This window comes from Cyprinus carpio, chromosome A17 (genome assembly GCF_018340385.1).
Source record: "Cyprinus carpio isolate SPL01 chromosome A17, ASM1834038v1, whole genome shotgun sequence".
Classification (NCBI taxonomy): Eukaryota; Metazoa; Chordata; class Actinopteri; order Cypriniformes; family Cyprinidae; genus Cyprinus; species Cyprinus carpio.
Genome location: NC_056588.1, coordinates 1,417,436 through 1,443,079, shown reverse-complemented (window position 1 = coordinate 1,443,079; position 25,644 = coordinate 1,417,436). Strand labels below are relative to the sequence as shown.

The 25,644-nt window shown below is 33.7% G+C and overlaps 1 protein-coding gene across 1 annotated transcript in view; it reads left to right on the top strand.

Annotated features, from left to right (window-relative positions):
• Positions 1-1,810: 1,810 nt before the first annotated feature.
• Positions 1,811-25,644, top strand: part of LOC109052482 (tyrosine-protein phosphatase non-receptor type 21-like) — a 26,650-nt gene continuing 2,816 nt past the window's right edge. The window contains 21 exon segments of the mRNA XM_042773460.1: positions 1,811-1,987; positions 3,420-3,704; positions 5,496-5,665; positions 5,745-5,842; positions 8,016-8,083; positions 8,184-8,254; positions 9,932-10,019; positions 10,683-10,771; positions 11,280-11,367; positions 11,576-11,655; positions 12,520-12,627; positions 13,409-13,469; positions 13,786-13,864; positions 14,922-15,802; positions 16,990-17,541; positions 20,137-20,274; positions 22,732-22,950; positions 23,887-24,015; positions 24,118-24,263; positions 24,265-24,347; positions 25,256-25,416. Coding sequence (XP_042629394.1) covers positions 3,525-3,704; positions 5,496-5,665; positions 5,745-5,842; positions 8,016-8,083; positions 8,184-8,254; positions 9,932-10,019; positions 10,683-10,771; positions 11,280-11,367; positions 11,576-11,655; positions 12,520-12,627; positions 13,409-13,469; positions 13,786-13,864; positions 14,922-15,802; positions 16,990-17,541; positions 20,137-20,274; positions 22,732-22,950; positions 23,887-24,015; positions 24,118-24,263; positions 24,265-24,347; positions 25,256-25,416 — 3,489 coding nt within the window. The 5' untranslated portion in view covers positions 1,811-1,987; positions 3,420-3,524.

Below are 25,644 nucleotides of genomic sequence, written 5' to 3'. Positions count from 1 at the left end.
TGTGTCTGTCTCAAATAAGTTGTTTTCGTTTTTTAAGATGCACATATTTTAGTAATCAGAGGAATGTTGTCTTCAAAGGGAACCACCAGTGGCTTAAACAGTTCTGTTTACTTTGAACATATGTTACACTGAAATGAAACACTTTTTACTTCAACTGTGATATATGTATTTTTATATTTTCAAATGACTTTACTACTGTATTTTTTGTTTAATAACATTGGATATAGATAATAAAATTCTATTGCAATTACCTTTGGTTTATGTTTAGTGTACACCTGAATAATCCTTGATAATTAAATCATATCAGCATAAGTTAACCATGCAATAAACATTTAACTTAAGGGTCATTCCTGGGGTTTGTTATTTTTCAGTCCCCCAGATTTTCTAAAGTGGTGGTTCACCGAAAATTAATTGTTAGAAGCTTTTCACAATACTTTGGTATGCCCATTATAATGATTAAATCTAATTATTGTATTTTAATATTTTTTAGCATAAAATAATGTCTTCTATCTATTTTAAACCAAGCATTTTGTCATGTTTCGTTGAGTTTGTACTTAGAAAATTATATATGTAATTTTCTAAGTACAAACTCAGCGAACCATGACAACTCATATTTTTCTTATAAATATAATTTTTGATGTAATATGTACAGTAAAACTTTGACAAGCATCATACATCAGAAACTGCACCCACATTTGCAGCAGAAAGACAGTGTTGGCCATGCAGATATGTTGACCCAGTAACAAGGGGACGATATTAGAGAGAAACAAAACCAAAAATTAAAATGGAATTACAGTCTTCAACCCCGTCACACCTTCTCACATTAATATTTTGGAAAAATATAGGGAAGACACTTAAGACTGAAAGCATTTTCGCTGATTTACATCGAAAATGTTAAGGACTAAAACAATAAAATTGTGGTTTTAGTTAAACTTCTAAATTAAAAAAAAAAATTATATATATATTAACAAAAATAAAGAGACAATATACCCACAATTTCTGTATTTTTAGCTTCAGTCCTATAAAAATGTGAAAATTATGATAAATGTTACATTTCTTATCGTTAAGTTGCTATGAGGGACACATGAGCAGTAGGTAGGTTTGTTTTATAACAAGGTCTGTGTACAATCCTTTTAAAACAATCCCATTTTGTCCATTGCTGGGTTGATAAAAAAAGGTCTAAATCTGAGAAAAAAAAAAAAAAAATACGAAAAAAAAAAAATGAAAATAATAAAAGGTCAGCTTTAATGCCTGAGGTAGGAAAATATGATTTTGGAGGTTTGACGTGCCCTAATGATGTGGAGTATTTTGAAAATGAATCATATATAACGTAGTTGAAAAATAATAATAATAATTAATTAATTAATATTCCTACCGAATCCTAGGAATGACCCTTATAAAGTTTAACAGATAACCGGGCACGAAAAATGACAACACTGTGTTTTATTGCACACCCTTTAATCCTCAAGATCTGATAAAGTCTTGCTTATCACAGAGTTTTATTGTGATAAATAATGTGCAGGTATTCACACGGCTTCACAGCAGCTGCTCTCATTCCACGCATTCCGCGCGTCTGACGTAATGCGACCTGTATCGTGGCGCAGCACAGTTGTTCGATTGATTAATCCTATCTAATTTTCCGATCAGACATAACCTTTGTTTTTCTACTTTAAATAAATCTAGCATTGATTGTTACGCGTTCTGCATCGCAGTCAGTTCTCGTGACTGTGGCGAAACCGAAAAAGACTTCATGGGTGTGAGAGAAAATAGTGCCGCGGATGACTCCGTATCCCGGTCACCTTTCCCCTGGTATTCCGAGCGGATGTGACGCAGCAGCAGGAGCGTGACCCGAGGAACCTCAAACATGCGTCGATCCCGAAAAAACAAACTCCACCAAATATCGGATTATCACCACACACCTTAATTCCTACCCCAGAAACTATTCATGCTATAAATCGAGGATATAATAAAGCAGATAACCCATCAGGTAAGCGGCGGAGAGCTTCTGAAATCAATCTTTTCCACAGTTTTACTCAAAAGTGTTAGCAGCGCTAGCCACCGCGCGCGCGCTATTAAACTCTAAATAAAGATAAAACTTAATAAATAACGCCTATTTAGACCTTTAAGTGTGTGTTTGGATACTTTCACGACTTATTTCATAAAGTGTATAACGTTAAGTCTCATCTGGACGCGTGCGGTTTTGTGGTCACTTGTTGCTCCAAAAGTTAGCCCGACATTTTTGATGTTTGTTTATACTTCGCAAAAGCAGAAAAACTCCTCTATTTCTAAGAATTAAGAGCTTCGATCTACTTTTATATAATTATTTTTACATATGCGAGTAATTTAAGCCTAAATCACGGCTCTTTATTGTTTTTTTTTTTATTATTCGTTCGATGTCATTAATAGTCATAGTGGATGTATTTATAATAAATATGTAATTTTATTAAAAATTATAAGACGTATGACTGTGTATTTACATACTGCCGCATATGTATAACATGATGTTAATAATTTGGCATCGGTTTGTTCTCGTTATACTATTGTGATTGATTTATGACGGTGTGAATTATGTTATTGATCTGTATTTTGAGCTTCTGCTGACTGACAGATTGTGTGAATTTGCTTCATGGCATGCTTCAAAAATAGATTTGAATAAATGCAGTGTATCTGTAGTGGATCTCAACTGGTTTTGTTCAAGAAATAGATTTAAAAGTGCATATTGAGTGGTGAGCTGAATTGTTTAACACGCAAAACTAACAAAATGTACCCAAAAAAAAACACATATTCATATAAATAAACCAAAATTTATATACAAAGACAAATTAAAATATAATTAAAAATATAAAACATATATATTTTTTATAAAGCTACATATATATATAAAGCTGCATTAGGTTATTGTCTACTCCGTATGGTACTGTACTGTTAGAGTATTTATTTATATACTTATGTTAATGTTTTTTTATTTATCTAAATATATTTATGCATTTATTTTAGTATTTTATTAATTAAAATATCATTATATTATTTTATTAATTATAACATAATATTATGATTTTTATTTATTCTTTTTTAACATTTTTACACTGTCTTTTATTGAATATTTAATTAATTATTCTGCATATTGTTTATGAAACAGACACTTAAGCTACTATCGTATTAGTCATACTACTAAGTTACAGATTAATTAAAATACGGAATGAACAAAAAATGCAGAAAGTGTTTTTTCCTCCTTATTAAAATTTGATAACCATCTTTATTTTGCTTCCAAATTATGCATGATTAGATGGTTAATTTGTGTAGTTTTTTTTCTTGTTATCTGTTGTGATTTTATCTGAAAGAGCAGATAAATACTGACTGGACTCTGAGTGTTTAGGCTGTTTGTATCTGATTCTGTGAATGTGGTTGTCTTTATCCAGGGACTCATGTGTTTGTCTTGCGGAGCCCTGTATAATCCAGCACCCCTCCATGGATTAACCGCAGAGAAAAGCTGAATCCAGTCATTCTGCTCGAAGAGGAGCAACATGCCCCTTCCGTTCGGATTAAAGCTCAAGAGGACCAGAAGATACACGGTGTCCAGCAAAAGCTGCCTGGTGACCCGCATACAGCTGCTCAACGGCGAATATGTGGAGTTCACGCTTTCGGTGGAAAGCACGGGACAGGAATGTCTGGAGGCAGTCGCGCAGAGACTCGAGTTACGGGAGGTAGGATCGCCGTCGTTTTTGGTTTAATCCGGTCGATATCACTTTAGCACGGCATGGGCGTGTGTTCATTTTAGCTCGCCGGTGCCGTCTGGAGTCTCGGCTATTCTAGGACCGCTACCAAAATGCTGTCAAACGCCCAAAATGCATGTGTGCCAAGAATCCGGTCTGGACTCTGAGTGCTGCGTTTGCATGCAGTCAGCTGCTCTCCAGACGTCTGAATCAGATTATGGTGCTAGTATGCCATTCATATCTAGTTATAGATGACCGTGTTTCTTCAGATGTGCTTTATGAGTCTCGTTAGCAACCGAAGTGTGTTTAATAGCCTAAAGCTCACTAATACTGTGATTTAGTCAGCATGTATTAATTGTGCACGCTTACAGGATCCTTCCAAGGTTGATGCTAAAGCAAAATTACAGTATTGGTAATTAAATATATAGTCTATAAAGTTGGCAAATATCATGTCCAGTCAGCATCAGGATTGTAGGTGAAATTTATATTGATGCATAAGATAAAGATGCTGTAAGTGATCACCATTTAGTTTCAGTTTTCACTCATTTTAAGACCATTTAGCTGACTTTGCAGATTCAGTTATAGTCCTGTGCTTGGATACGAGTTTTCAGAAGTTCACACATTTCATGCATGTAGTCGTGACTTAATATAACTGGAGGAGTCATAAAACTGCTTGTATAGTCATGGTATTATAAAGGAATTTGGAAAATGTCGATTTAAGTAGTTTTAGATGATGTTGACAAGTATTATGTCTAGTTTAGCATCAAGATTAATAAGATGCGGGATATATTTAGGTACTGTAATCGGTCATTTAGTTTCAGTTTTTCACCAGTTTTAATCATCATGTAGTCTTGCATATTCATATGGATTTTTAATGTACAAATATTTAAGTAGTGTGAGACTTAATGAGTCATAAAAACAGCTTGCATAGTAATTGTATAAAAAGGAATTTGAAAAGTGTTGATTAAAATAGTTTTAGATGAAGTATAGCATGTTGAAATGTGTAGTTTAACTTTTTAGATTTTTTTTTACTTTTTAACTAAAAAACATAAAGATGACATATTATGTCCATCTTAGTATCAAGAATCTATGTTAAATATATGAATGCATAATGTACAGTACAAATGTCATGCATGTAGTCTGACTTAATGAGTCATAAAAACAGCATGTTTAACAATTATATGAAGTCATTTATAAAAAATGTTGTTTAAAATAGTTTCAGATGACGTATAGCAAGTCACACTGTTTGAAGTGTTTACTAGTAAAGTTAACTAAGAGAGATTTAGTGAGGTACTAATGGTGATCTTGTTTGTGTTTGCAGGTGAGTTTAAAGCATAATACATTTTTGACATGTCTTTTTATGAATTCATAAATTAAAGCGCATGTTTTAGAGAATAATTATTTAAAGAAAACCGGTTTTTGCCTAGAACATTGACACGCATGAAGTCTTTTATTTTGTTTGGCTAAATGCATAAAGTGATGCTGTAGCTGGTCATTATTTCTGTTCAGTTTTTTCACTTGTTTTTGGAGATCAATAACCATCCTGCTGTGCGGCATGAACAGATGTGACAGTGCAAATGTGCCATGCATGTTAGTCTGAGCTCATAATGCGTAATTATATATATATATTTATTTTTAGGATGTCACGCCTCTCCTCTTTTGCTAAAAACGTTGAGAATCTGCCCGGTCTTCACCTCCAGAAATACAGATTTGAAGTTAAACACGAGGTCCGGCCGCCTGGCCTGTTGTTTCTCAATCAGTGAAATTCTGTTCATTCCCCAGATAACGTATTTCAGCCTCTGGTACTGCAACAAACAGAACCAGCAGAGATGGATTGATCTGGAGAAGCCGCTGAAGAAACAGCTCGACAAGTACGGGCTGGAGCCGACCGTTTACTTTGGGGTGGTGTTCTACGTGTCGTCTGTTACACAGTTACAACAGGAGATAACCAGGTTAGGGACGAGAATATGTTTAAAACGTTCTCATCAGTGCTGTTGGGACACCTTTACTCACTTCCTGTTTTCCGCACAGATATCAGTTTTATCTCCAGCTGAAGAAAGACGTTCTGGAGGGGAAGATCCCGTGCTCCGTTGAGCAAGCCATTCATTTGGCCAGCTTGGCTGTGCAAGGTACTTTTACTTTTACTCAAGGTATTTGAGTATGCTGAGAAATTATGATAAATTCAGGCCTAGGGCTGCGCTGTCCCCAGTTTCAGATGATTTAGTTATCATTAAAGGAACAGTTCATCCAAAAATGGAAATAACCCCATGATTTACTCACCCTTAAGTCATCGTAGCTGTATGATTTTCTTCCTTCAGAAAACAATCTCAGAGTTATATTTGCCCATAAATGCCCATAAACTCATTAGTCAGTTAGAAAAATAAGCATTTTGCTAGATATATGCACTATATTATATATTTATTAAATGTTCTACTTCTTTAATATCTATCTGTGTATGTTTGTTTGAATAAATCAGCCATGAAACCAAATTTTTATGTCAGTCACTGTTTAAATGTTTATTAAAACAATGTGCAGTTTAGATGATTCTATATAAATCAGTCGTTCATTTTTACCTGTTCTTCAATATTTTATGTTTAAATAAATTAAGGAATGTTTTTGTCGGCAACTGTTTAAATAAAAAAATTATTAGAATTATTAGAACGTCTTTATTGTGTGGTTTAAATATACAAATCACATGCATATTAAAGTGTATACAAATTAATATTATAGTAGCTTATATTTAGATATAGATTTATTTATATAGATGTTTAATATCTACTAGCTGACAGTTAGATTAATATTTAATATTAAATCGATAATCATCAAAATGAAATCAAATGAATTGATTGATTGTGAATCGATGTACTAAATGAAGCAATGTCAAATCAAAAATAATTGAGTTACAAACTTGTGAACGGAATCAGATCATGAAATTTGTGTCAATACGCAGCCCTGCTAAGTGTTTGGAAGTCATATTCAGGTCATCATTCGGTGAAAATCTCCCTTCCACCCTCAGATCCCTGTAATATAATGTGGAAGGTGTTTTGAGACGCAGTTATAGGTTGATGTTGCAAGAGCTTTAACATTCTTAAGATAATGTTCGTCCGGGGTCTGGTTCACGGGTTCAGATACTCCATCATGAAGGTACAGTTTTATATTTCTAGATTTTATATTTCGTCACTCAGTGTCACAGCCAGATCAAAAAAAATATATTTCCCGTATTTGCACTGTCAAAAGGCCTTTGTCTTCACGTGGGTTGTGCCACACATATTCAGTGGGAGATATTTTTGTGCACCAGCATTGCTTCACGCGATGGTAATGTTTCGGATTGTCAGCATAGCTGTGAACATTTGTAACGGGCTGATTAGACATGCTGTTAATGTTGAGCTACTACAGTTTCAAAAGCTAAATCGATTCCTTCCATAACAAAACGTCTCTTGGCTTTTCTAAATTTAGATGTGCGATTTCTATAAATGTTGTTGATGATTTTGCAGGAGTGTCAGCTCTCATTTTACATTTTAAACCCATCATCAAACCCATAAAATCAATGCATCTTCATTAAGAATGAGAATATGTAAAAATAATAATAATTGAAAATATTTTGAATAATTTGTAAAATAAAAATAAAAAAGCATTTGTAAAATAAAATAAAAATAAATGCTTGAAATGATTTTAATAAAATTTTAAAAAGTAAAATTAATTAGTAAAATTAAATTCAAAATAATAAAAATCTTTGTAAAATACAATAAAAATAAGAACATAATTTGTAAAATAAAATAAAAATAAAAAAATATGTAAAATAAAATAAAAATAAATGCTTGAAATAATTTTTAATAAAATTTTAAAAAGTAACATTAATTAGTAAAATTGAATTCAAAATAATAAAAATATTTGTAAAATACAATAAAAATAAGAACATAATTTGTAAAATAAAACTAAAATCATTTGTAATATAAAATCTAAAAATAATGTATACAATTTTAAATATAAAAATACATCAAATAAATTGTAAAATGAAATACAAATAAAATAATTTGTAAAATAAAAATGAGTAAAATACACTTCTAATTTAATTGGTGTTTGCAAAGTCAAATTCATCTCTATTAATATTGCTCATAGTTAGGATTAGAGATTTGAATGTGCATCATGTGCATCTTCAGATACTGTATATCTAGTACATCTAGTTAAATAAATAAATAATATAATGCCCCATGGGTCTTCCTTTGAGGAATCAATGTCATTGTTTTTTATTTGGAGGCTTTTTAATCTAACACTAAACTGTTGTTTGTCTGTTGGTTCCAGCTGACCTTGGAGACTTCAATCGATATGAATCCCAGGAATTCCTTCAAAAAATTGTGCTTTTTCCAATGGTGTGTAATCATTGAATGTTTTATCGTCTATTCCAGGAATAAAGATGGCAGGTTGTTTAATGAGTCTGTTATTTCTACTCTGTTTCTTTGGTTTTCTCAGCCATGGATACAGGACGAGAGGGTCGTGGAAGAGGCCACGCAAAAAGTCACCATGCTCTATCAGAAGTACCGGTGAGAGGCTGTAGTTATTTCTCAGAATGGGAAAAGCCTGAAAAAGTGTTGGCCACAGTTTATGTGAGGTTCAGTGATTATCAGATGTGTTCAGATGGTTCCTGTTAGAGGATTTCAAAGGCAGCTGTCAAACCCCTGACGTGACTTATGACCAGACTTCCAGCTTTGGGCTCAGAGCAACATTAATGCTCTTGGCTGTCCTGCAAAAGTTCTGTTTCCGAAGCTCTTTCAGATGAGGTTTGCATGTGCTTGGCGCACGTTAAGGCTGGGACATATATATTGAAATATTTGCCACGTTTTGTTGTTGATATAAAATCAGTTAACCTCTAAATCTTGATGTTTTATTTGGCCTTTAATGTTTCTAAAAGTACATGTCTTTAAGCTATATTGTGCATTATGAAAGATGTTTTAATTTCATCTTAAATTTAAACTTAAGTAACAAAATGGAGTTAAATTCGATACGTTGATATAAAAACTATATATATGGGTTTCTGATTGTCTTTATAGTCTTACTCCTTTAATCAGAGTAGAAAGTCTTAAAATCATAGTCATGGCATTAAATGTTGCACACAATGCAAAAAATAAATATTTCCTCAGTATTTGTGTGTTACTAAACAAAACAAAATCAAAATCCACTCTAAAAAAAGCAAAATGAAGATAGATGGATTCTGACGTTATCTGAAAAATTTGACAAAATTAATAAAGTTTATGCATAAAACAAGAAAAAAAAGTCTGTCAGTGTGGTATGAAAAGATTTTTCTTTGAATCAAGTTGATTTTTCTTTCCACTGGCAGATATTTGTTCTTGTTTTAATCGTAAGCTCACTTCATTTTGATCAGTTTCTCAGAAAACAAGACTTTGTCACTTTGCTTCTCAGTGTATCTTTAAGAAACTTTAGACATTTATACTGGAAAATAAAACAAAAATATTGAGGAAGAACATCGCTTTTTTCTTAGCATGAACAGAAGGTACAGTAAAAGTTCATTCCATGTTCTACTTAAGCTTTTTTTTTTTTTAATGAATTAAAAGTAATCAATTCTGTGCATAATATGTGACCCTGGAGCACAAAACCAGTCATAAGGGTCAAGTTTTCAAAATTGAGATTTATACATCATCTGAAAGCTGAATAAATACGTTTTTCATTGATGTGTGGTTTGTTAGGAGGACAATATTTGGCCGAGATACAACTAAAAAAATCTAAATATTGAGAAAATCATCTTTAAAGTTGTTCAAATGAAGTACTTAGCAATGCATATCACTAATCAAAAATTAAGTTTTGATATATTTATGGTAAGAAATTTACTAAATATCTTCATGGAACATGATCTTTACTTAATATCCTAATGATTTTTGGCATAAAAGAAAAATCAATAATTTTGACCCGTACAATGATTTTTGGCTATTGCTACAAATATACCCCAGAGACTTAAGACTGCTTTTGTGCTCCAGGGTCACATATAGTTCTTCGGTTCTTTATGGCACGTCGTGCAGCTGAAACTTTCATCGTCACACATTGCAGTGCTCTGACTCTGTTTGTGTAATGCACGGTAAGCATGAGGAAGAATCGGCACAGATGTGTCTGATAGTGACATCAGAGGACAAGTGCGTTGTTGAATGTGACCTTTGTGCTGTAGTGTCTCAAGGCAGAGCTGTGTGTGTGTGGTTTCTGTTTGCCAGAGGTCTGTCCGCACCAGAGGCGGAGTTGCTCTACATGCAGGAGGTGGAGAAGATGGAGGGGTACGGTGAGGAGAGTGTCCAAGCGAAGGTAAAGCAGCAAAGAAAAGCTGTTCTTCGTGCAATTCGTGTTCCTTTGAATGGGTGGCAGCTCATAATGCAAGAGTGCTTGTGATTGCTTAGACAGTGTAAAAGTGTGAAATACATGCTCCTAAAATACCATGAAACCATGCACATGAATATAATTCCTACTGTCTAGTTATAAAACTGTAAGCTTGCCTTATAATAGGTTCCCCTGACACATTTTGCATTATGCATTAAAAAGGCTTTTACACTTTGGTGTGAATTTGCTTGTCAAGAAAGATGCAATATTATTTTTCTAAGCCACATTCCTTAAAAAAAAAATGCAAAGAATTCACTCATGCTCAAGATTAGGATGAGTTTGTTTCTTCATCAGATTTGGAGAAATGTAGCATTGCATCAATGTCTCTTCAATGGATGCTCTGCAGTGAATGGGTGCCGTCAGAACGAGAGTCCAAACAGCTGATAAAAACATCACAATAATCCACAAGAGTGGTGGTGGATAACTTGTTGATTATTGTGATGTTTTTATCAGCTGTTTGGACTCTCATTCTGACGGCACCCATTCACTGCAGAGCATCCATTGCTGAATTATTAATTATTTTAAGACATCGAGAGCCCCAGTTATTTTCCGATGCTCTATGTTAAGATTTTCTTCCTTGTGTCTAAACAGGACGCTCAGAGCACAGATGTGATCATCGGCTCTTGTCTGGATGGGATTTTTGTCAAGCACAAAAATGGGAAAGCACCTCTCATGTTCCAGTATGTGTGCATGCATTACAGCTTGTGAAATGTATTAAATATTTGTGACACATTTATGATGTTTAGCAATCCTAATTTTTATTTTGAAGTGATTTTTTTTTATGCATTTATATTTGGCTATTACATTTCCTAAAGATGTTTGCATCGGTCGACAATGTTTAAGGAAGTCTTTGCATGGCATATTATAATGTTTTAATAAAAATATTATTTAGGTATATATTACTAACAATTACAATGTTTTATATTGCAGCATATAAATGAATATGGTTATTCTTATGTTAATGTAGTGAAACAAACATGCATTGATGAATGTAGCTAGATTTATTTCCGTATGTTACAAATTCCTCTTTCCTCAGAGCAAGAAAAATCAATATAAAGATTTATGTCAGATATTGTCAAAAGGCTTTTACTCGTGCACTATTGCCCTAGTCTTCAAAAGGCTGTTTATCATCCAGCATGTTGTGTTTTGCTGTCATGGGTCTGACTCAACTCTCCATTGTTTCTGCAGGTGGAATGACATTAATAATATGACTCATAATAAGTCTTTCTTTGCCCTGGAGCTCGCCAACAAAGAAGACACAATCCAGTTCCAGACCGTAAGTCAGATGTTTCCGATGCTTCTTTTTCTTAAGACTTAAATTAAGCTGCAGTTATGCGATCACACATATGCCTATATGAATGTCCATTCCTGTTAGTGAATAGATTAGTTGCTGGCCTCTAAGGAACGCCACTAATTTAGGCCCTGAGACACATGAGTCAGTGTTCTGGGCTGATTTGATTCAGTATGTTCTGGCTCTGTTTCAGGAGGACATGGAGACGTCCAAATACGTGTGCAGGATGTGGCTGGCGCGGCACAAGTTTTACAAAATTAACAACAGCAGTCTGTAAGTTTGTGTGTGTGTGTGTGTGTGTGTGTGTGTGTGTGTGTGTGTGTGTGTGTGTGTGTGTGTGTGTGTGTGTGTGTGTGTGTGTGTGTGTGTGTGTGTGTGTTAGGGATGCACTAATTTTGGCCAATACAATTTAAACAAATCTATAGCCTGCTGTAGATGCCAGTCATTTGTCTTTTATTTCCCTAAATTATTATTTTTTTTAATGTTGTGACTAAACAATCAGTCATTAGTGGATTGGATCTGGTGGATGGATGTGTAACAGGACATTATATGCACAATAAAAAGAATAAATCGTAATTTAGCAAATAATTCAAACCAGAGTTTGGGGTCAGTAATATTATTTAGCATTTTTGTCTCTCCCAAGCTGCATTTATTTAATCGAAAATACTGTAAAAATATTGAAATAGTATTTCAATTTAAAATAACCATTTTCTATTTGAATATTTAGTAAAATTTAATTTATTTCTGTGATCAAAGCTGCATTTTCAGTATCATTTCTCCAGCCTTCAGTGTCACATGATCCATTCTGATGTATCGAGAAACATTACTTATTATCAATGCTAAATAACATTATTTTACGTCAGTCTTTTGTGGAAACGTCTTTGTGAATAGAAAGCTCAAAAGATCAGCATTTATTTTAAATACATACATATGTGTGTGTGTGTGTGTGTACATGTATTATATGCGTCACTTTTGATCACTTTAATGCATCTTTGCTGAAAAAAAGTATGTAGTAAAAAAAAAAAAAAAAGTTTAATTTCTTCAGTAATTGGCTGGTTAAAATCGTTGGCTGCTTCATCCGTGCGTCTGTACTTTTGTGAGTCTCCTCCTTCACCGTGGTCCGTTTACTGTCTCCAGAGAGCTGTCTGATGGCCCAAACTCTGAGGGCTCCCAGAGGTCCATTCTCTCTCTTTCTTTTCCTCGCTTTCCAAACCTCTCTCGTCCCTCTGTGCCTGCTGACAAGGGGTGAGCCTGACTGCACGAGGTCAATGCATTACTGCTCAGAGTGACAGAAAACTCCTGATAACTCTTCAGAGGAATGACATGACAGCATGTCCAGGTCACATTTCACAGCGAATAAAAAAAAAAAAAAAAAAAAAATTTAAAATCTAATGCAGCCTTTTTTGGATCATTGTATTTGGCAAATTTTATTTTATTTATCAAAATAATTTATAGACAGTAAATCAAATACTACTTTTAAAAAAATAAATATTTAACTTTATAATAATATCCCATTATAGCATCATAGTGATTAGTTAAATATTGAGAATGTGGGTAAAAAATATACCCTAGTATTCTCATAAAAAAGTCAATGCAACAATGCAGATATTTTTGAAAGAAGTCTCTTCTGCTCATCAAAGCTGCATTTATTTGATCAAAATTACAGTCAAATACTGTGAAATATTATTACATTTTAAATAACTTTGACTATTTTATGATCATTAAGTATTTTATTTTTAATCAGTAAATAAAATGCTACAATCTTTTTGTGTGTGTGAGGATATAATTTTTTTTTTTTTTTAAATATTATATATATATATAATATACAATATTAATTTTTTAAATAAATATGAAATATTGAGAATCTGTCTGAGAGTTGTCATGAAAATGGCACAATGCAAAAAATTGAATGCAAACCACTGACTTTGTACCGTAGTATCGCAGTGCATGTGACAAATAAAACGCCGAGCTTCATCTCTCTGGTTTATGTCACACTTGTCTTTTATTGTTTTGTGTTTTATTACAGACAAACTCAGCCCGCTCCAGTAAACACAGTGATGCGACGGTCCTCTACAAGAATGTCTCTGGTCAGCATTATACCAGTTATTCGATGACTGTACAGCAGTTTGCTGTGGAGCTTGTTCTGTAGGACGTTTCTGGAGTTTGTCGGCTCTTCATGATCTCATTTGTTTTCAGTGTGATTTACTGTAGCTCTATTCCAAAACCTTGCTCTCTATGTAGCCAGCATTTTAACAAGAATGGAGCCTTTTAAATGTCATGATAAGCATAAAAAACTAAACTTGCACTTATATGACAAAGTCCAGATGGGCAGCTCACTAGGTTTGCGACAGAGTTAATATGTCCAGCTGAATAATGCTGCTTTTGTTTTGTTTTATGATGCAGCCAAAACCACAACCCTACATGATGCCACCTCAGATGCACTTTAACGGCCATTACACCGAGCCGTACACGTCTTCACAAGGTAGAACACGTCCCGTCAACAACAGGCCAACAATGCTTTGTCTGTCCTCAAAACAATTATTTTCTTATTTAGGATTTTGCATCTAAACATTCTTAAATTAAGAGCAAAATGACAGAATTTAGTGAGTTTAAGCTTAATTGGAAGCCTTAAGAAAAACGAACTTTATTCAAAGAAAAACAAGTTTAATTTTCTGACTCCACAGACAGATATCGGTTCTTGTTTTAAGCATGCTTAATCTTAATTTTGATAAATTTTTTTAGAAAAGAAGACTTAATATAATGTTTAAACATTCTTAAATCAAGTTAAATCTATTTAAGAAGCAAAATAACTTCAGATATTACGTCTTCTCAAGGTAACGTATCTTGATTTAAGAGTTTATATATTTGAACTTGAAAACAAGACGAAAATACTAAAATCGCTCTTTTTGTATTTTTTTTTTATTTAAATCAAGATAAATTATAAACAAGTCAAATACTACAAAATGTTATAAATATATAAATTTAAATATGGTGAATGCGGGTGAAAATTTACTTAAACATGTATTTTTTGCAAATTAATTTATCTTGATTTTAAAAAAAGGTTAGTTAAAAAAAACACTAAGAAAATCATTATTGTATTTTATTTTATTTATTATAATTTGTAGTTAAAACAAGGTAAATTGTAGACAGTAAATCAAAAACTAAAATTTCTATAAATATTAAAATATGGATAATGTGGGTGAAAAAAGTCATCAGTTTTTGTGAAAATAACGTATGCCAAGTTAATTTATTCAGATATTAAATTTGTACTGGAAAAAGATAAAAATGCTAAGTACAAGAAGCATTCTTGTATTTTATTAATTATATATATATTTTTTTAAATCAAGAAAAGTTATAGCCAGTAAATCTAAAATGTAACTTTACAGTACTTTTGCATCATAATGATGCTGTCTTGCAAAGACTGTCATTTTGCTTCTCAAGATAATGTATCTCGATTAAAGAACGTTTAGATATTTGTAAAGAAGACAAGATGAAAATAATAAATAAGGACTGACGCACCTCTCTTGTGTTCCCTACAGATAATCTTTACATCAACAACCAGAACGGTTTCTACTACCATTCCCAGACCAGTCTGGACCGCTCTCCGCACGAGTACAACGGCCGGATCCGTAACGGCAGCGTTTACAGCGCCCAGAGCACCAGCTCCCTCAACAACCCGCAGCACTACCTGCAGCCCTCGCCCATGTCGTCCAACCCCAGCATCACAGGAAGTGACCTCATGCGGCCCGACTACGTGCCTTCCCACCGGCACAGCGCCCTGATCCCGCCGTCCTACCGCGCCACGCCTGATTACGAGACCGTCATGAGGCAGAAGAACCTCGGGATGATCCCGCCGGCGGAGCGCCAGAGCCACTCCATGAGGAACCTCAACATCAGCAACTCGTACGCCTACAGCCGCCCCGACCCGCTCGTGTACAGCCAGCCGGAGATCCGCGAGCACAGTACCCAGAGCCAGTACCCCTTCCACCTCAACTACAGCTTCCACAGCCCCTCCCCGTACCCCTATCCCACCGAGAGACGACCCGTCGTGGGCGCCGTCAGCGTCCCCGAGCTCACCAACGTCCAGCAGGCGCAGGAATATCCTCCGCCCAACATTATCAGGAATCAGGTTTATTGGCCGCCGCCGCCGTATCCCTACCCTCACCCTCGCCCCGCCAACAGCACCCCGGACCTGTCCCGCCATCTCTACGTCAGCAGCAGCAACCCGGATCTGATCACGCGCCGCGTCCATCACTCGGTGCAGACCTTCCAGGAGGACAGCCTGCCCGTGGCGCACTCGCTGCAGGAAGTGAGCGAACCGCTCGTCACGCCCCGGCGGCCCCACATGCACAAGCGCAACTCCATCGAGATCGCAAGTCTGGCATACGGCCTCGAGAACATGAGGCTGAAGGAGAGGAAGGTGAGGCGTTATACACATTTAAAACTACTTTTAAATAGTGTTTGCTCAATTATTCTGTGATTTATATACCCTTAGTTATATAAGAATCCTAATCCTATAATTAATTCTTAATATATTTATATTATTATATTCTATATTAAAGGCATAGTTCACCCAAAAATGAAAATTCTGTCATCATTTACTCACCTTCATGCTGTTCCAAACCTATATGAGTTGAACATAAAAGAAAATATTTAGAAGATTGCTGGTAATCAAACAGTTGGTGCCATTGACTTCCATTGTATTTTTTTTCCAGTGTTTTTTTTTTTTTTATTTTTATTTAATTTATGTGATGTTGCAAATGTTTAATGTTCCTATTTTCAGTAGCATTTGTTAATTCTATGATTTATATAAAATAATTGTATTGGAATCCTAATAATTTAATATTTTATAATTACATAGATGTATAGAGGGATAGATATATATTATTTATATATCAACCTGTGATTCTTGATTGAATTATATTTAAGAGAATTGTTTAGATAGTAAGCGTTTGGATAAATCCTATGATTATATATGATAATTATGTGAATTATACTAATTATAAAATTCTTATATAATTATAAAATATATATAAAATCATATATATATATATTATATATATATATATATATATATAATATATATATATATATAAATATAATTTTTATATACTTTGTGATGTTATACACATAGTGTTTTGCTGAATCTTATTTAATTTCTTATATAACGTCTAAGAATAGCTTATATAATTAATATCTAATTCTAGATTGAGCTATTTGAGAGAATTTGTTTTGAATTTATTGATCTATTCTAGATCAAACTATATTTTAGGGAATTAATTTTATTTTCTATCTGTGTCTTCGGTGTGATGTTAAAGACATTTAAACCACACCAAACCAAAAAATATCTTCTTTCCCATATGAAATAAATTATAAATCAAAAAAAGCATCAGCCACCCATGTATGTGCATCTTCAGTGAGATGTTATGCATTTAAAGCACTTTTCAACAGCATTTTACAAATTCTCTAATAATATATCATTAAGAATGCTTATGATTAATTCTTATATAATTATTAGAAATGCTCTCAGATTCTAAATTAACTTTATTTAAGAAAATGCATTATTGATTTTATTATTTATAGACATTTTTTGCATCAACTACCCAGGTATCCGCATCTGCAGCTGAGACCCCGCCCCCTGTTGCCCAGGCGATGCAACCTACAGCATCCGGCTCCGACATCGACATCGTCCTGGAGGTCACGAAGCCTGAGGACGCGGTCACCAAGGAGGACGTCATCTACGGGCACAAAAAATCTTTGTCTGACGCCACGATGCTGGTGCATAGCAGCGGAGAGGAGGAGGAGTTCGAAGACGACAGCGGCCGACACACACCTCAGTCTCAGGATGCTGTGGGCGGTCCCGAGCATCACATGACGCAGATGGGACGGCCTCTCGTAGATCCGCCCGCTTATCCGTTCAGCCACAGTATGGAGACGGTCCCGACGGGCCCTCTGTCGTACCAGCCCCATCCCATCATCCGCAAACCAGAGGACCTGGGGCAGCTGCCGCCTCTGCGAGAGCCTGGACACATGGTGCCCTCGGTATCAGAGGGGGATCTGAGCGGACAGGGACGCTTCAGACAGAAGAGGGACGTCTATAAGAGACCCGTCTCCGACGTGCCACCCGCCAGAAGAAACATCGATGGTCTTCCACCGGCCGTAAGTTCACTTAAAGTTCAGAACTGAATCAGAATCAAATGCAACATACACTAAGTTGAGATTTATTTGCACATTCACATAATGTTAAAAGCTTGAGGGTTAAGAAATACAAAGACATAAATATGAAAGGTTTCGGTACGCATTACAAACCAAACGTTACATTTGGAGAAAAAAAGAGCTTAAAGTATGTGAAATATAATGTACTCCAGGTTGTGACGGTGAGGTAGTTCCCTCTTTTACTTGCTTTTATTTGCTTTTAAATAGCTTGTAAATGCTTGTGCGCATTTTAGCGGCATTTCAGCGTCAGTTGATTGAATTGACGACAACAACAAAACAGTACGACAAACTCACATTAAACATAGAAGGTTTAATTTATTAACAAAACTAGTACAAATACAAATACACCATGCTATAGGCCCAGTATAAAATAACAAATAACTTACAAAGTTTAAATATAAAACATGGTGGAACCAAATAAATAAGAAACAAATGTAAAAAAAGCTTCCAAAATCATCTTCGATAAACGGCAGAAGTCAAAAGGCCTTCCAAAGTCTAAAATATTTTTGAGATCATATGATACTTGTTTTAATAAATAAAAATCATAATTGAAATCATACTGAACCGTGACATCCCTGTCGTATCGAACCAAACCGTGTATTTAGTGAACCATACACCCCTAATAAATATTATTGTAACGAAGTGCTAAATAAATTATAATTATAAAATTATTTTATATTAAGCAGTAGAATTGTAATTTGCAAAAGTAATGCATTCTGCATTTTTATAAATATTTAAAATTACTATTTATTTATTTTATCTTAAAGGTTTAAATCCACTTTAAAGTCCAGCTACAAAGTGAAAATAAAACTCTAATTTAAAAGATTAATCGCTTCACTTAAAGATCAGAAAAACTGACAAAAAACAACAACAAAAAAACTGAAAAACAAAATATTAGACATAAATATTATTGTAACCTGTAGTATAAAATAAAATTATAATTATAAAATTATTTAACAGAAGAATTGTAATTCACAAAAATAATGTATTCAGCATTTGTTGTTGTTGTAATTATTATTTAAAAGATTTGCGCCCACTTTAGTCTAGTTACAAAGTCAAAATAAAACACTTTTTTATTTAAAAAATTTAATATTTTATCTATTTACATGTATGTCATGTGACCGTTAACCAGCTTCAGAACTGAATATGCAAATGTGAGTTAAATATTAACATAAAATCTACTACAAGTAACAATTTTATGTCGAGGTCGTCTGACAAAAAAAAATTAATTAAAGATCAGAATTGACTCAGAATCACAAAAAATACTGAAAAAACGGAAAATATAAGACAAAATATACCAAAAATTAATATTACTGTAACTTGTAGTGTAGCATAAAATTCTTATAAAATTTTATTAAAATTATAATTATAAAAAAGTATTTAACAGAATTGTAATTTACAAAAATAATATAAATTCAGCATTTTTAGGAGTTAAAATTATTATTATTATTATTTTTATTATTAATATTATGCTTTACATTTTAATGTAAAAAAATATTTATTTATATATTACATATAATGTATACATAAATTAGTAATTAATTTCCCCTTATATAATTCTTCTGTTTAGTCTGTTTTAGTGACATTTTTATACTCCATGCGTCACGTGGAAAGCGAGAGGTGTTTGCTTTTAAACACAAAGTCACAGGGTTTTAATTAGCCCAAAGCATAATAAGCACAATGTAAGGCGTCATTATTTTGTGAAGCCACCCAGATGAGATCATCAAGTCATGATGTAAGCATTTTCAGGAGTGTTTACAGGTGTTCACTAAAGAGAAGTGCCACAATTAGCTGCAGCATCTCTTCTAATGAGGTTTAACCAGGAACTGAATGTTACCTCCTCATTCCATCAATAACACTTTCAGTTATACTTAACTAAAGCTAAAACTAAAATAAATTAAATGGTTTTTAGAAATATATAAATAAATTAATTTATATGTGTGTGTGTGTGTGTGTGTATACTGTATGACAAAAACACACAAAAAAATTGAAAATTAATAATTATGATAGTACTAAAATAATACTGATTCCTGTCACCTGTCTATAGTAATTTACCGAGTTTTGGTATTAATGCAATAAATCATTTTTTTTATTAGTTTTAATATGTACTGCACTGTTTTTTCACATACTTAGTTCTTTATTTAAAATAACCTCAAAATAAGATTTCAGTAATTTACTCAATCTTAACGTGGAGCATAAAAAAGATGTTTATCAGAATGTTCATGCTGCTCTTTTATTAGTTAGTCACAGAGATCTTATTCACAGATATAGACATGATCAGTTCAGCTGTGAAAGGAAATCCAGCGGGTGCTGCTTTTATTTTCATTTCGTCTGCATGTCGAGTATGTGTTTGTACACTGGGTGAGGCCGAGCATTTGACTTTATACGTGTGACTTGAAGAATGTCGTCCGACGGGCCGCCAGACCTGAACGGCTGCATTCTGTGGCTCTGCTCCAGTGTGTCTCTCTGACACTGATCCTCAGACTCTCTGTTTCTCTCTCTGTGTGTCTCTCTGTCGCTTGCTCGCTCCGGGGATGGGGTATGAAGAAAGGACGCTCCGAGGTCAAGAAGGTGGGTCCCCTGAAGATGGCGGCTCTCAATGGTCTGACCCTGTCCAGAATGCCTCTGCCCGATGAAGGGAAGGACGACCCGGAGAACGCGTCTAATGATGAGCGGGTGAGTACTGCTTTCTGGTTGGGGAAATAGTAGTTGGTTGGTTGACTAAGGTGTTTTTTTTGTTTGTTTTTTATGGTCAATGATGTTGGGTTAACCAGGCTTGGATCGCCACAGTTTTGATTATTGATATTTTTTTCCCATTTTTAATACCAATTTTAAAGAATTAGTCCTTTTAATAAATACATATATTGAAGTTGTATATTTCTTATATATATATATATATATATATAAAACGAAATATGTTTTAAATGTATTTAATATTTATAACATTTATAGTGAAGTCATCAAAAATGTGTGTGTGTGTGTGTGTTTGCATATGCATTAGTGTTGTCAAAAGAGCCGGTACTTCGGTACTAAAAAAATGAAAATGTGACGGTAGCAGGTTTCTTTAAGTACCGGTGGTACCGAGTACCCGGTCAACCCGGTTCTTGCCGCATACAGCGCTATGATTTCCGCGAAGCAGAAAACGCGGACGGAATCTCAAAATCCAGCCATGAAAATGAAACTTACATTTTAATATGGACAGTCACGGAATTTGTCAAAGTTAGCATAAATTAATCAAATCAAATCTCCATATGGACCAGTATCTGTAAATGTTCTGCGCGTCTCTGTGTGAATGAATGAATGAATGAATGAATGGCAGAGACGTGCGGGTTTGTTTACTACATAGACTGAAGCGCGTGCAGTAATTCAATGAGGACATAAATACATAAACAACATCACCAGAACTGTTCTGAGTCACTTCACAAGCATTTTACCGTTTCATTTGAGTAAAACCAGTGTCAGTTTAAAGGTATTCACGGCAACCCAGGGTTTCACACACATCGATTTATTACAATATCAAAACTGACCGCCACAAATAGATTTTCCAAAAGACTTTGACTTCTTTTGAATAAACATGAGCACTGCACGTTTCAAAATCAAAAACAGATGCGGGTGTTTTTATATCACTGTATTTTAGAAGGAAACCGACTGAATGTAGAACATTTTCGATTTCATTTTAATTTCATTTTGCACGTAATGCTTGATAAGGCAGCGTTTGTGAGCTCAGCGTCACCGGAGAATCCTGTATCTCTCCCGCTCTTAAAGCGCCTCCTGCTGGCAGAAAATGAATTCGCATATATATGTATATATGGGGGCGGGGGAGTGTAAGGCTGTGGGAAACACTGCAACCCGTCAAAATAAAAGTTAATTTTTACATAAAGGCATTGTGCTAGAAATATTACTATTATTTAGTAGAATCATGTATGTGATACTGTTTCTACTGTTGAAAAAATTAATAAAACTTTATTTTTTAAAGAAATAAATCACACAATATTTCTTCCATGTTTTAATTTTAATAGCAAATCCCCTTTATTTAACAAAAAATAAAATGTTTTTAAATTTCATTAATTAAAAGACAAATTAAATTTGGGTGAAACTTGTTTACTGTTTTTCATAATTATATTACGTGTAGAAAAACTTTAAACACAATTGTAAATAAGTATAAAGAATGGCATTGGTTTTATTTTTAGTGATAAAAAGTTTTTTTTTTAATTAGCATATTTTTGTGTTTTGCGTTGGTACCGAGAACTGTGGATTTTCACTGGTATCGGTACCGAATACTGAAATTTTGGTACCGTGATATATATATATATATATAGAGAGAGAGAGAGAGAGAGAGAGAGAGAGAGGGGGAGAGGGAGTTCTGTAATATATAATTTAATTATATTACTGTATTTATTAGAACATTTTTATAATTGTTAGTGTAATATATAATATTTATGTTTCTAATATTTTTGAAAAGTTTTAAATATTCTGATCTATATATATATATATATATATATATATAAAATATATCTATATATATATATATATATATATATATATATAAAAGCATTATTATTGTTTACACTTTTGAAATATATTGTTTAAATATATTACTGTATTTATTATTACATTATTATTACTTTTATTATCGTAAGTGTTATTAATAGTACAATTTATATTGAAGTCATCAAAAATATTATTGCATATATATTTATATTTCTACTATTTTTGTGTTTTAAATATTTTTGAATATATTAAAATTATTATATTATTATTTATTGTTGTTGTAGGTGTATACAATATTATACATTTATATAGAAGTCCTCATAAAAACGATATTATAAATTAACATTTATTTTCTAATATTTTAAAAATGTGTTAAATATTCTGAGTTATATTTTTAAATGTGTTAATGTATTTATTATTATTACAATTATTATTAATTAATGAAATCAATCAGAGCTATGAAATATAACATCTAGTTTTAATTAATCATTATCGCCTCAGGCAGCAGCTCTGTTGAGGGCAGATTGTTTATTAATGAGGTGCAGCAAGTAAAATACTAATTGGCTTTTCAGGCAACTCAGTTTTCTTAAATACATCTGCTCTCACTGTCAGCGGTTCTCACGTCCTGTGTGTCTCCTGCAGTGTAAGGTACTGGAGCAGCGCATGGAGCAGGGGATGGTGTTCACCGAGTACGAGCAGGTGCCTAAAAGGCGGCCCAACTGCGAGTGCACTTTCGCTCAGATGCCCGAGAACAGCGACAGGAACCGCTTCCAGGACGTCCTGCCCTACGACGACACGCGTGTGGAGCTGGTGCCCACCAAAGAGAACAACACGGGCTACATCAACGCCTCACACATCAGGGTGAGCTGTAGATCTGTGACCATAACATCATGCATGGATATTTAAAGACTTATTAGACTTATAGAGAAAAAGTCTTTTGTTTAATTATTTATTAGTAGCAATATTATTAATAAAAAAAGTGTTTGTTTAATTATTTATTAGTAGCAATATTATTAATATTTAATATAATCATAGAAAAAGTTATCTTGTCTTAAGTTTTATAGTAATAATAATAATTATTATTAAGTTTTATAATAATAATAATACTAATTATTAATATTATTATTACGCCCTAAAACTGTTTGTTCTAATATAGTTAGGGATTATAATATAATTTTTTTAACCATATTAGTGTAAAAAACAAAAATAAAATAATATAAATATATACAATTATAAATTATTTAATTTGCATGGGAGAAGAAAAATACATTTATAAGTTACAAATTTATTATCATTATTATTATTATTAATATTGAAACACGTCGAACTAGAAAAATGTAATAATTGTTAATATAATATAAATATGTAAAATAATTATCAAATTAAAAATGTATTTATTTGAAAGAAGAAATGTACAATTACAAGTTAAAAATCTATTCTTATTCTTAATGTTATTATTATTATTATTATGCCTAATCATGCAGCATCAAAACATAATCATAGAGATCTGACATAAAAAAAAAAGAATTCTAAAAGAAAATAGGTAAGCACATGCATCTTATGATCCAAAAGAAGCATGCAAAAACGTCATAAAAGTTAAATAATAGATTTCTATTCTAATTTACCTAAATTTTAATTTCTGATTTAGGTTCATTTGTGCTTGCTAAATCATACGTATTTATTTTATGCATGCACATAAAAGTCTTAAAGTGCTTGAACCCCAATAATTGCTGCTTGCAGCTGCATTTGTGCTGCTTTATTTCAGTTTAATCAGCCTTCATGCTGTGATTTCATCAGGTTACGGTCAGAGGTAAAGAGTGGAGTTACATCGCGTCTCAGGGGCCGCTCTCCAGCACCTGCCAAGACTTCTGGCAGATGGTTTGGGAACAAGGAGTCGCCATCATCGCAATGGTTACAGCGGAGGAGGTGAAGATGGAAAGATCTCTGCATGCACATTACGTGGTTGTTATGTACAGTGTCACTCTTGGATCTGATGTCTAAGTCATTGTTTTGTGTCCCGTCCTGCAGGAAGGGGGTCGAGAGAAGAGTTTCCGCTATTGGCCTCGTCTGGGCTCTCGTCACAACACTGTTACATACGGGAGATTTAAGATCACCACGCGCTTCCGCACGGACTCTGGGTGCTACGCCACAACGGGCCTGAAGATCAAACACCTCCTCACGGGACAGAACCGTCTGGCACCTGCAGTACACAGACTGGCCCGACCACGGCTGCCCGGAGGACTTTAAAGGCTTCCTCTGTAAGTACAGCACTGTTAAGAGGCTTTCTTCATATCAAATGTACTGCTTTCGGTAAACCAGAAAGAAAAGTGAAAGTATTCTCTTAAACTCTTTAACTTTGTGCAGTAAGAAATGTTGCAGGTAAAGTGAGTCACAAAACATCTTCAGCTCATATTTCCAGGTCATATATACCTAAAATATGTATACCTAAAAACATATTTTATTGTGCATTAATACATGCATTTATATTTAATCAGTATGTTATAAATAAAAACATAATGCATATTTTTCTCAATGCAATGTTTTTGTATTTTTATCTTCATCATTATATTAAAGAGCAATTAATCCATATATTATTATAATAATTGCTCTTTAATGTAATGATGATGTGTGTATATATATATATATATATAATAATATATATGTAATGATATATAATATATATATATATGTGTGTTGTATATATATATATATATATATATATATATATAAAACACAAATACATAACATTTTTAATTATAGAAAACAATATATATATATTTCTTGACGCTTTGCCTTAAAGTAATGTCGCAAAATCGTATTATTTTATTTACATTTTTACATTATAGTACATTATACATAGTTTTATAATTAACTAACATAACATATAATTATGAACATATTTTTTATATTATTGATTTTTTTTCCTTCTGATTTTGGGGTAAAGCATGACTGGTTAAGTTTGCTTAAGATCATCCCAACAGTGTTATTCAGCACCATTATAATGGTTCAAGAAATAATATTTTGACGATGTTCATATCATGCATGACTTCAAGCTTCTAGAAGAGTATTCTTGCGGCGTGTCCCTCAGCTGACCTCTTTGTGTTGTGCAGCTTTGTGTTTTCTCGCCTGGCGTGGCTCTCTAAAGCGCTCTGTTTCTGTGTCTCAGCGTACTTGGAGGAGATCCAGTCCGTGAGGCGACACACCAACAGCTCCAGCGATCCAAAGAACACAAACCTGCCCGTCCTGGTGCACTGCAGCGCAGGGGTGGGGCGCACTGGTGTGGTCATCCTGTCTGAGATCATGATAGCTTGTCTGGAACATAATGAGGTACATGTGTCCTGTGCTTACAGTGGCATGAACGCATCAGAGATTTAGTGCATTTCACCAGCTTTTCTCAGAGCGGGATGGTGACGGTTACCGGGGTAAAGGACATAGACTGAAATGTTATACTTCTGCTAAGCTTACAAACACACGGTTGCTAGGAATAGAGATGACAACACTCTCTGCAGATGTCAGGATGTGACTGATGGACAGGTTTATACTGCACTTAGACCT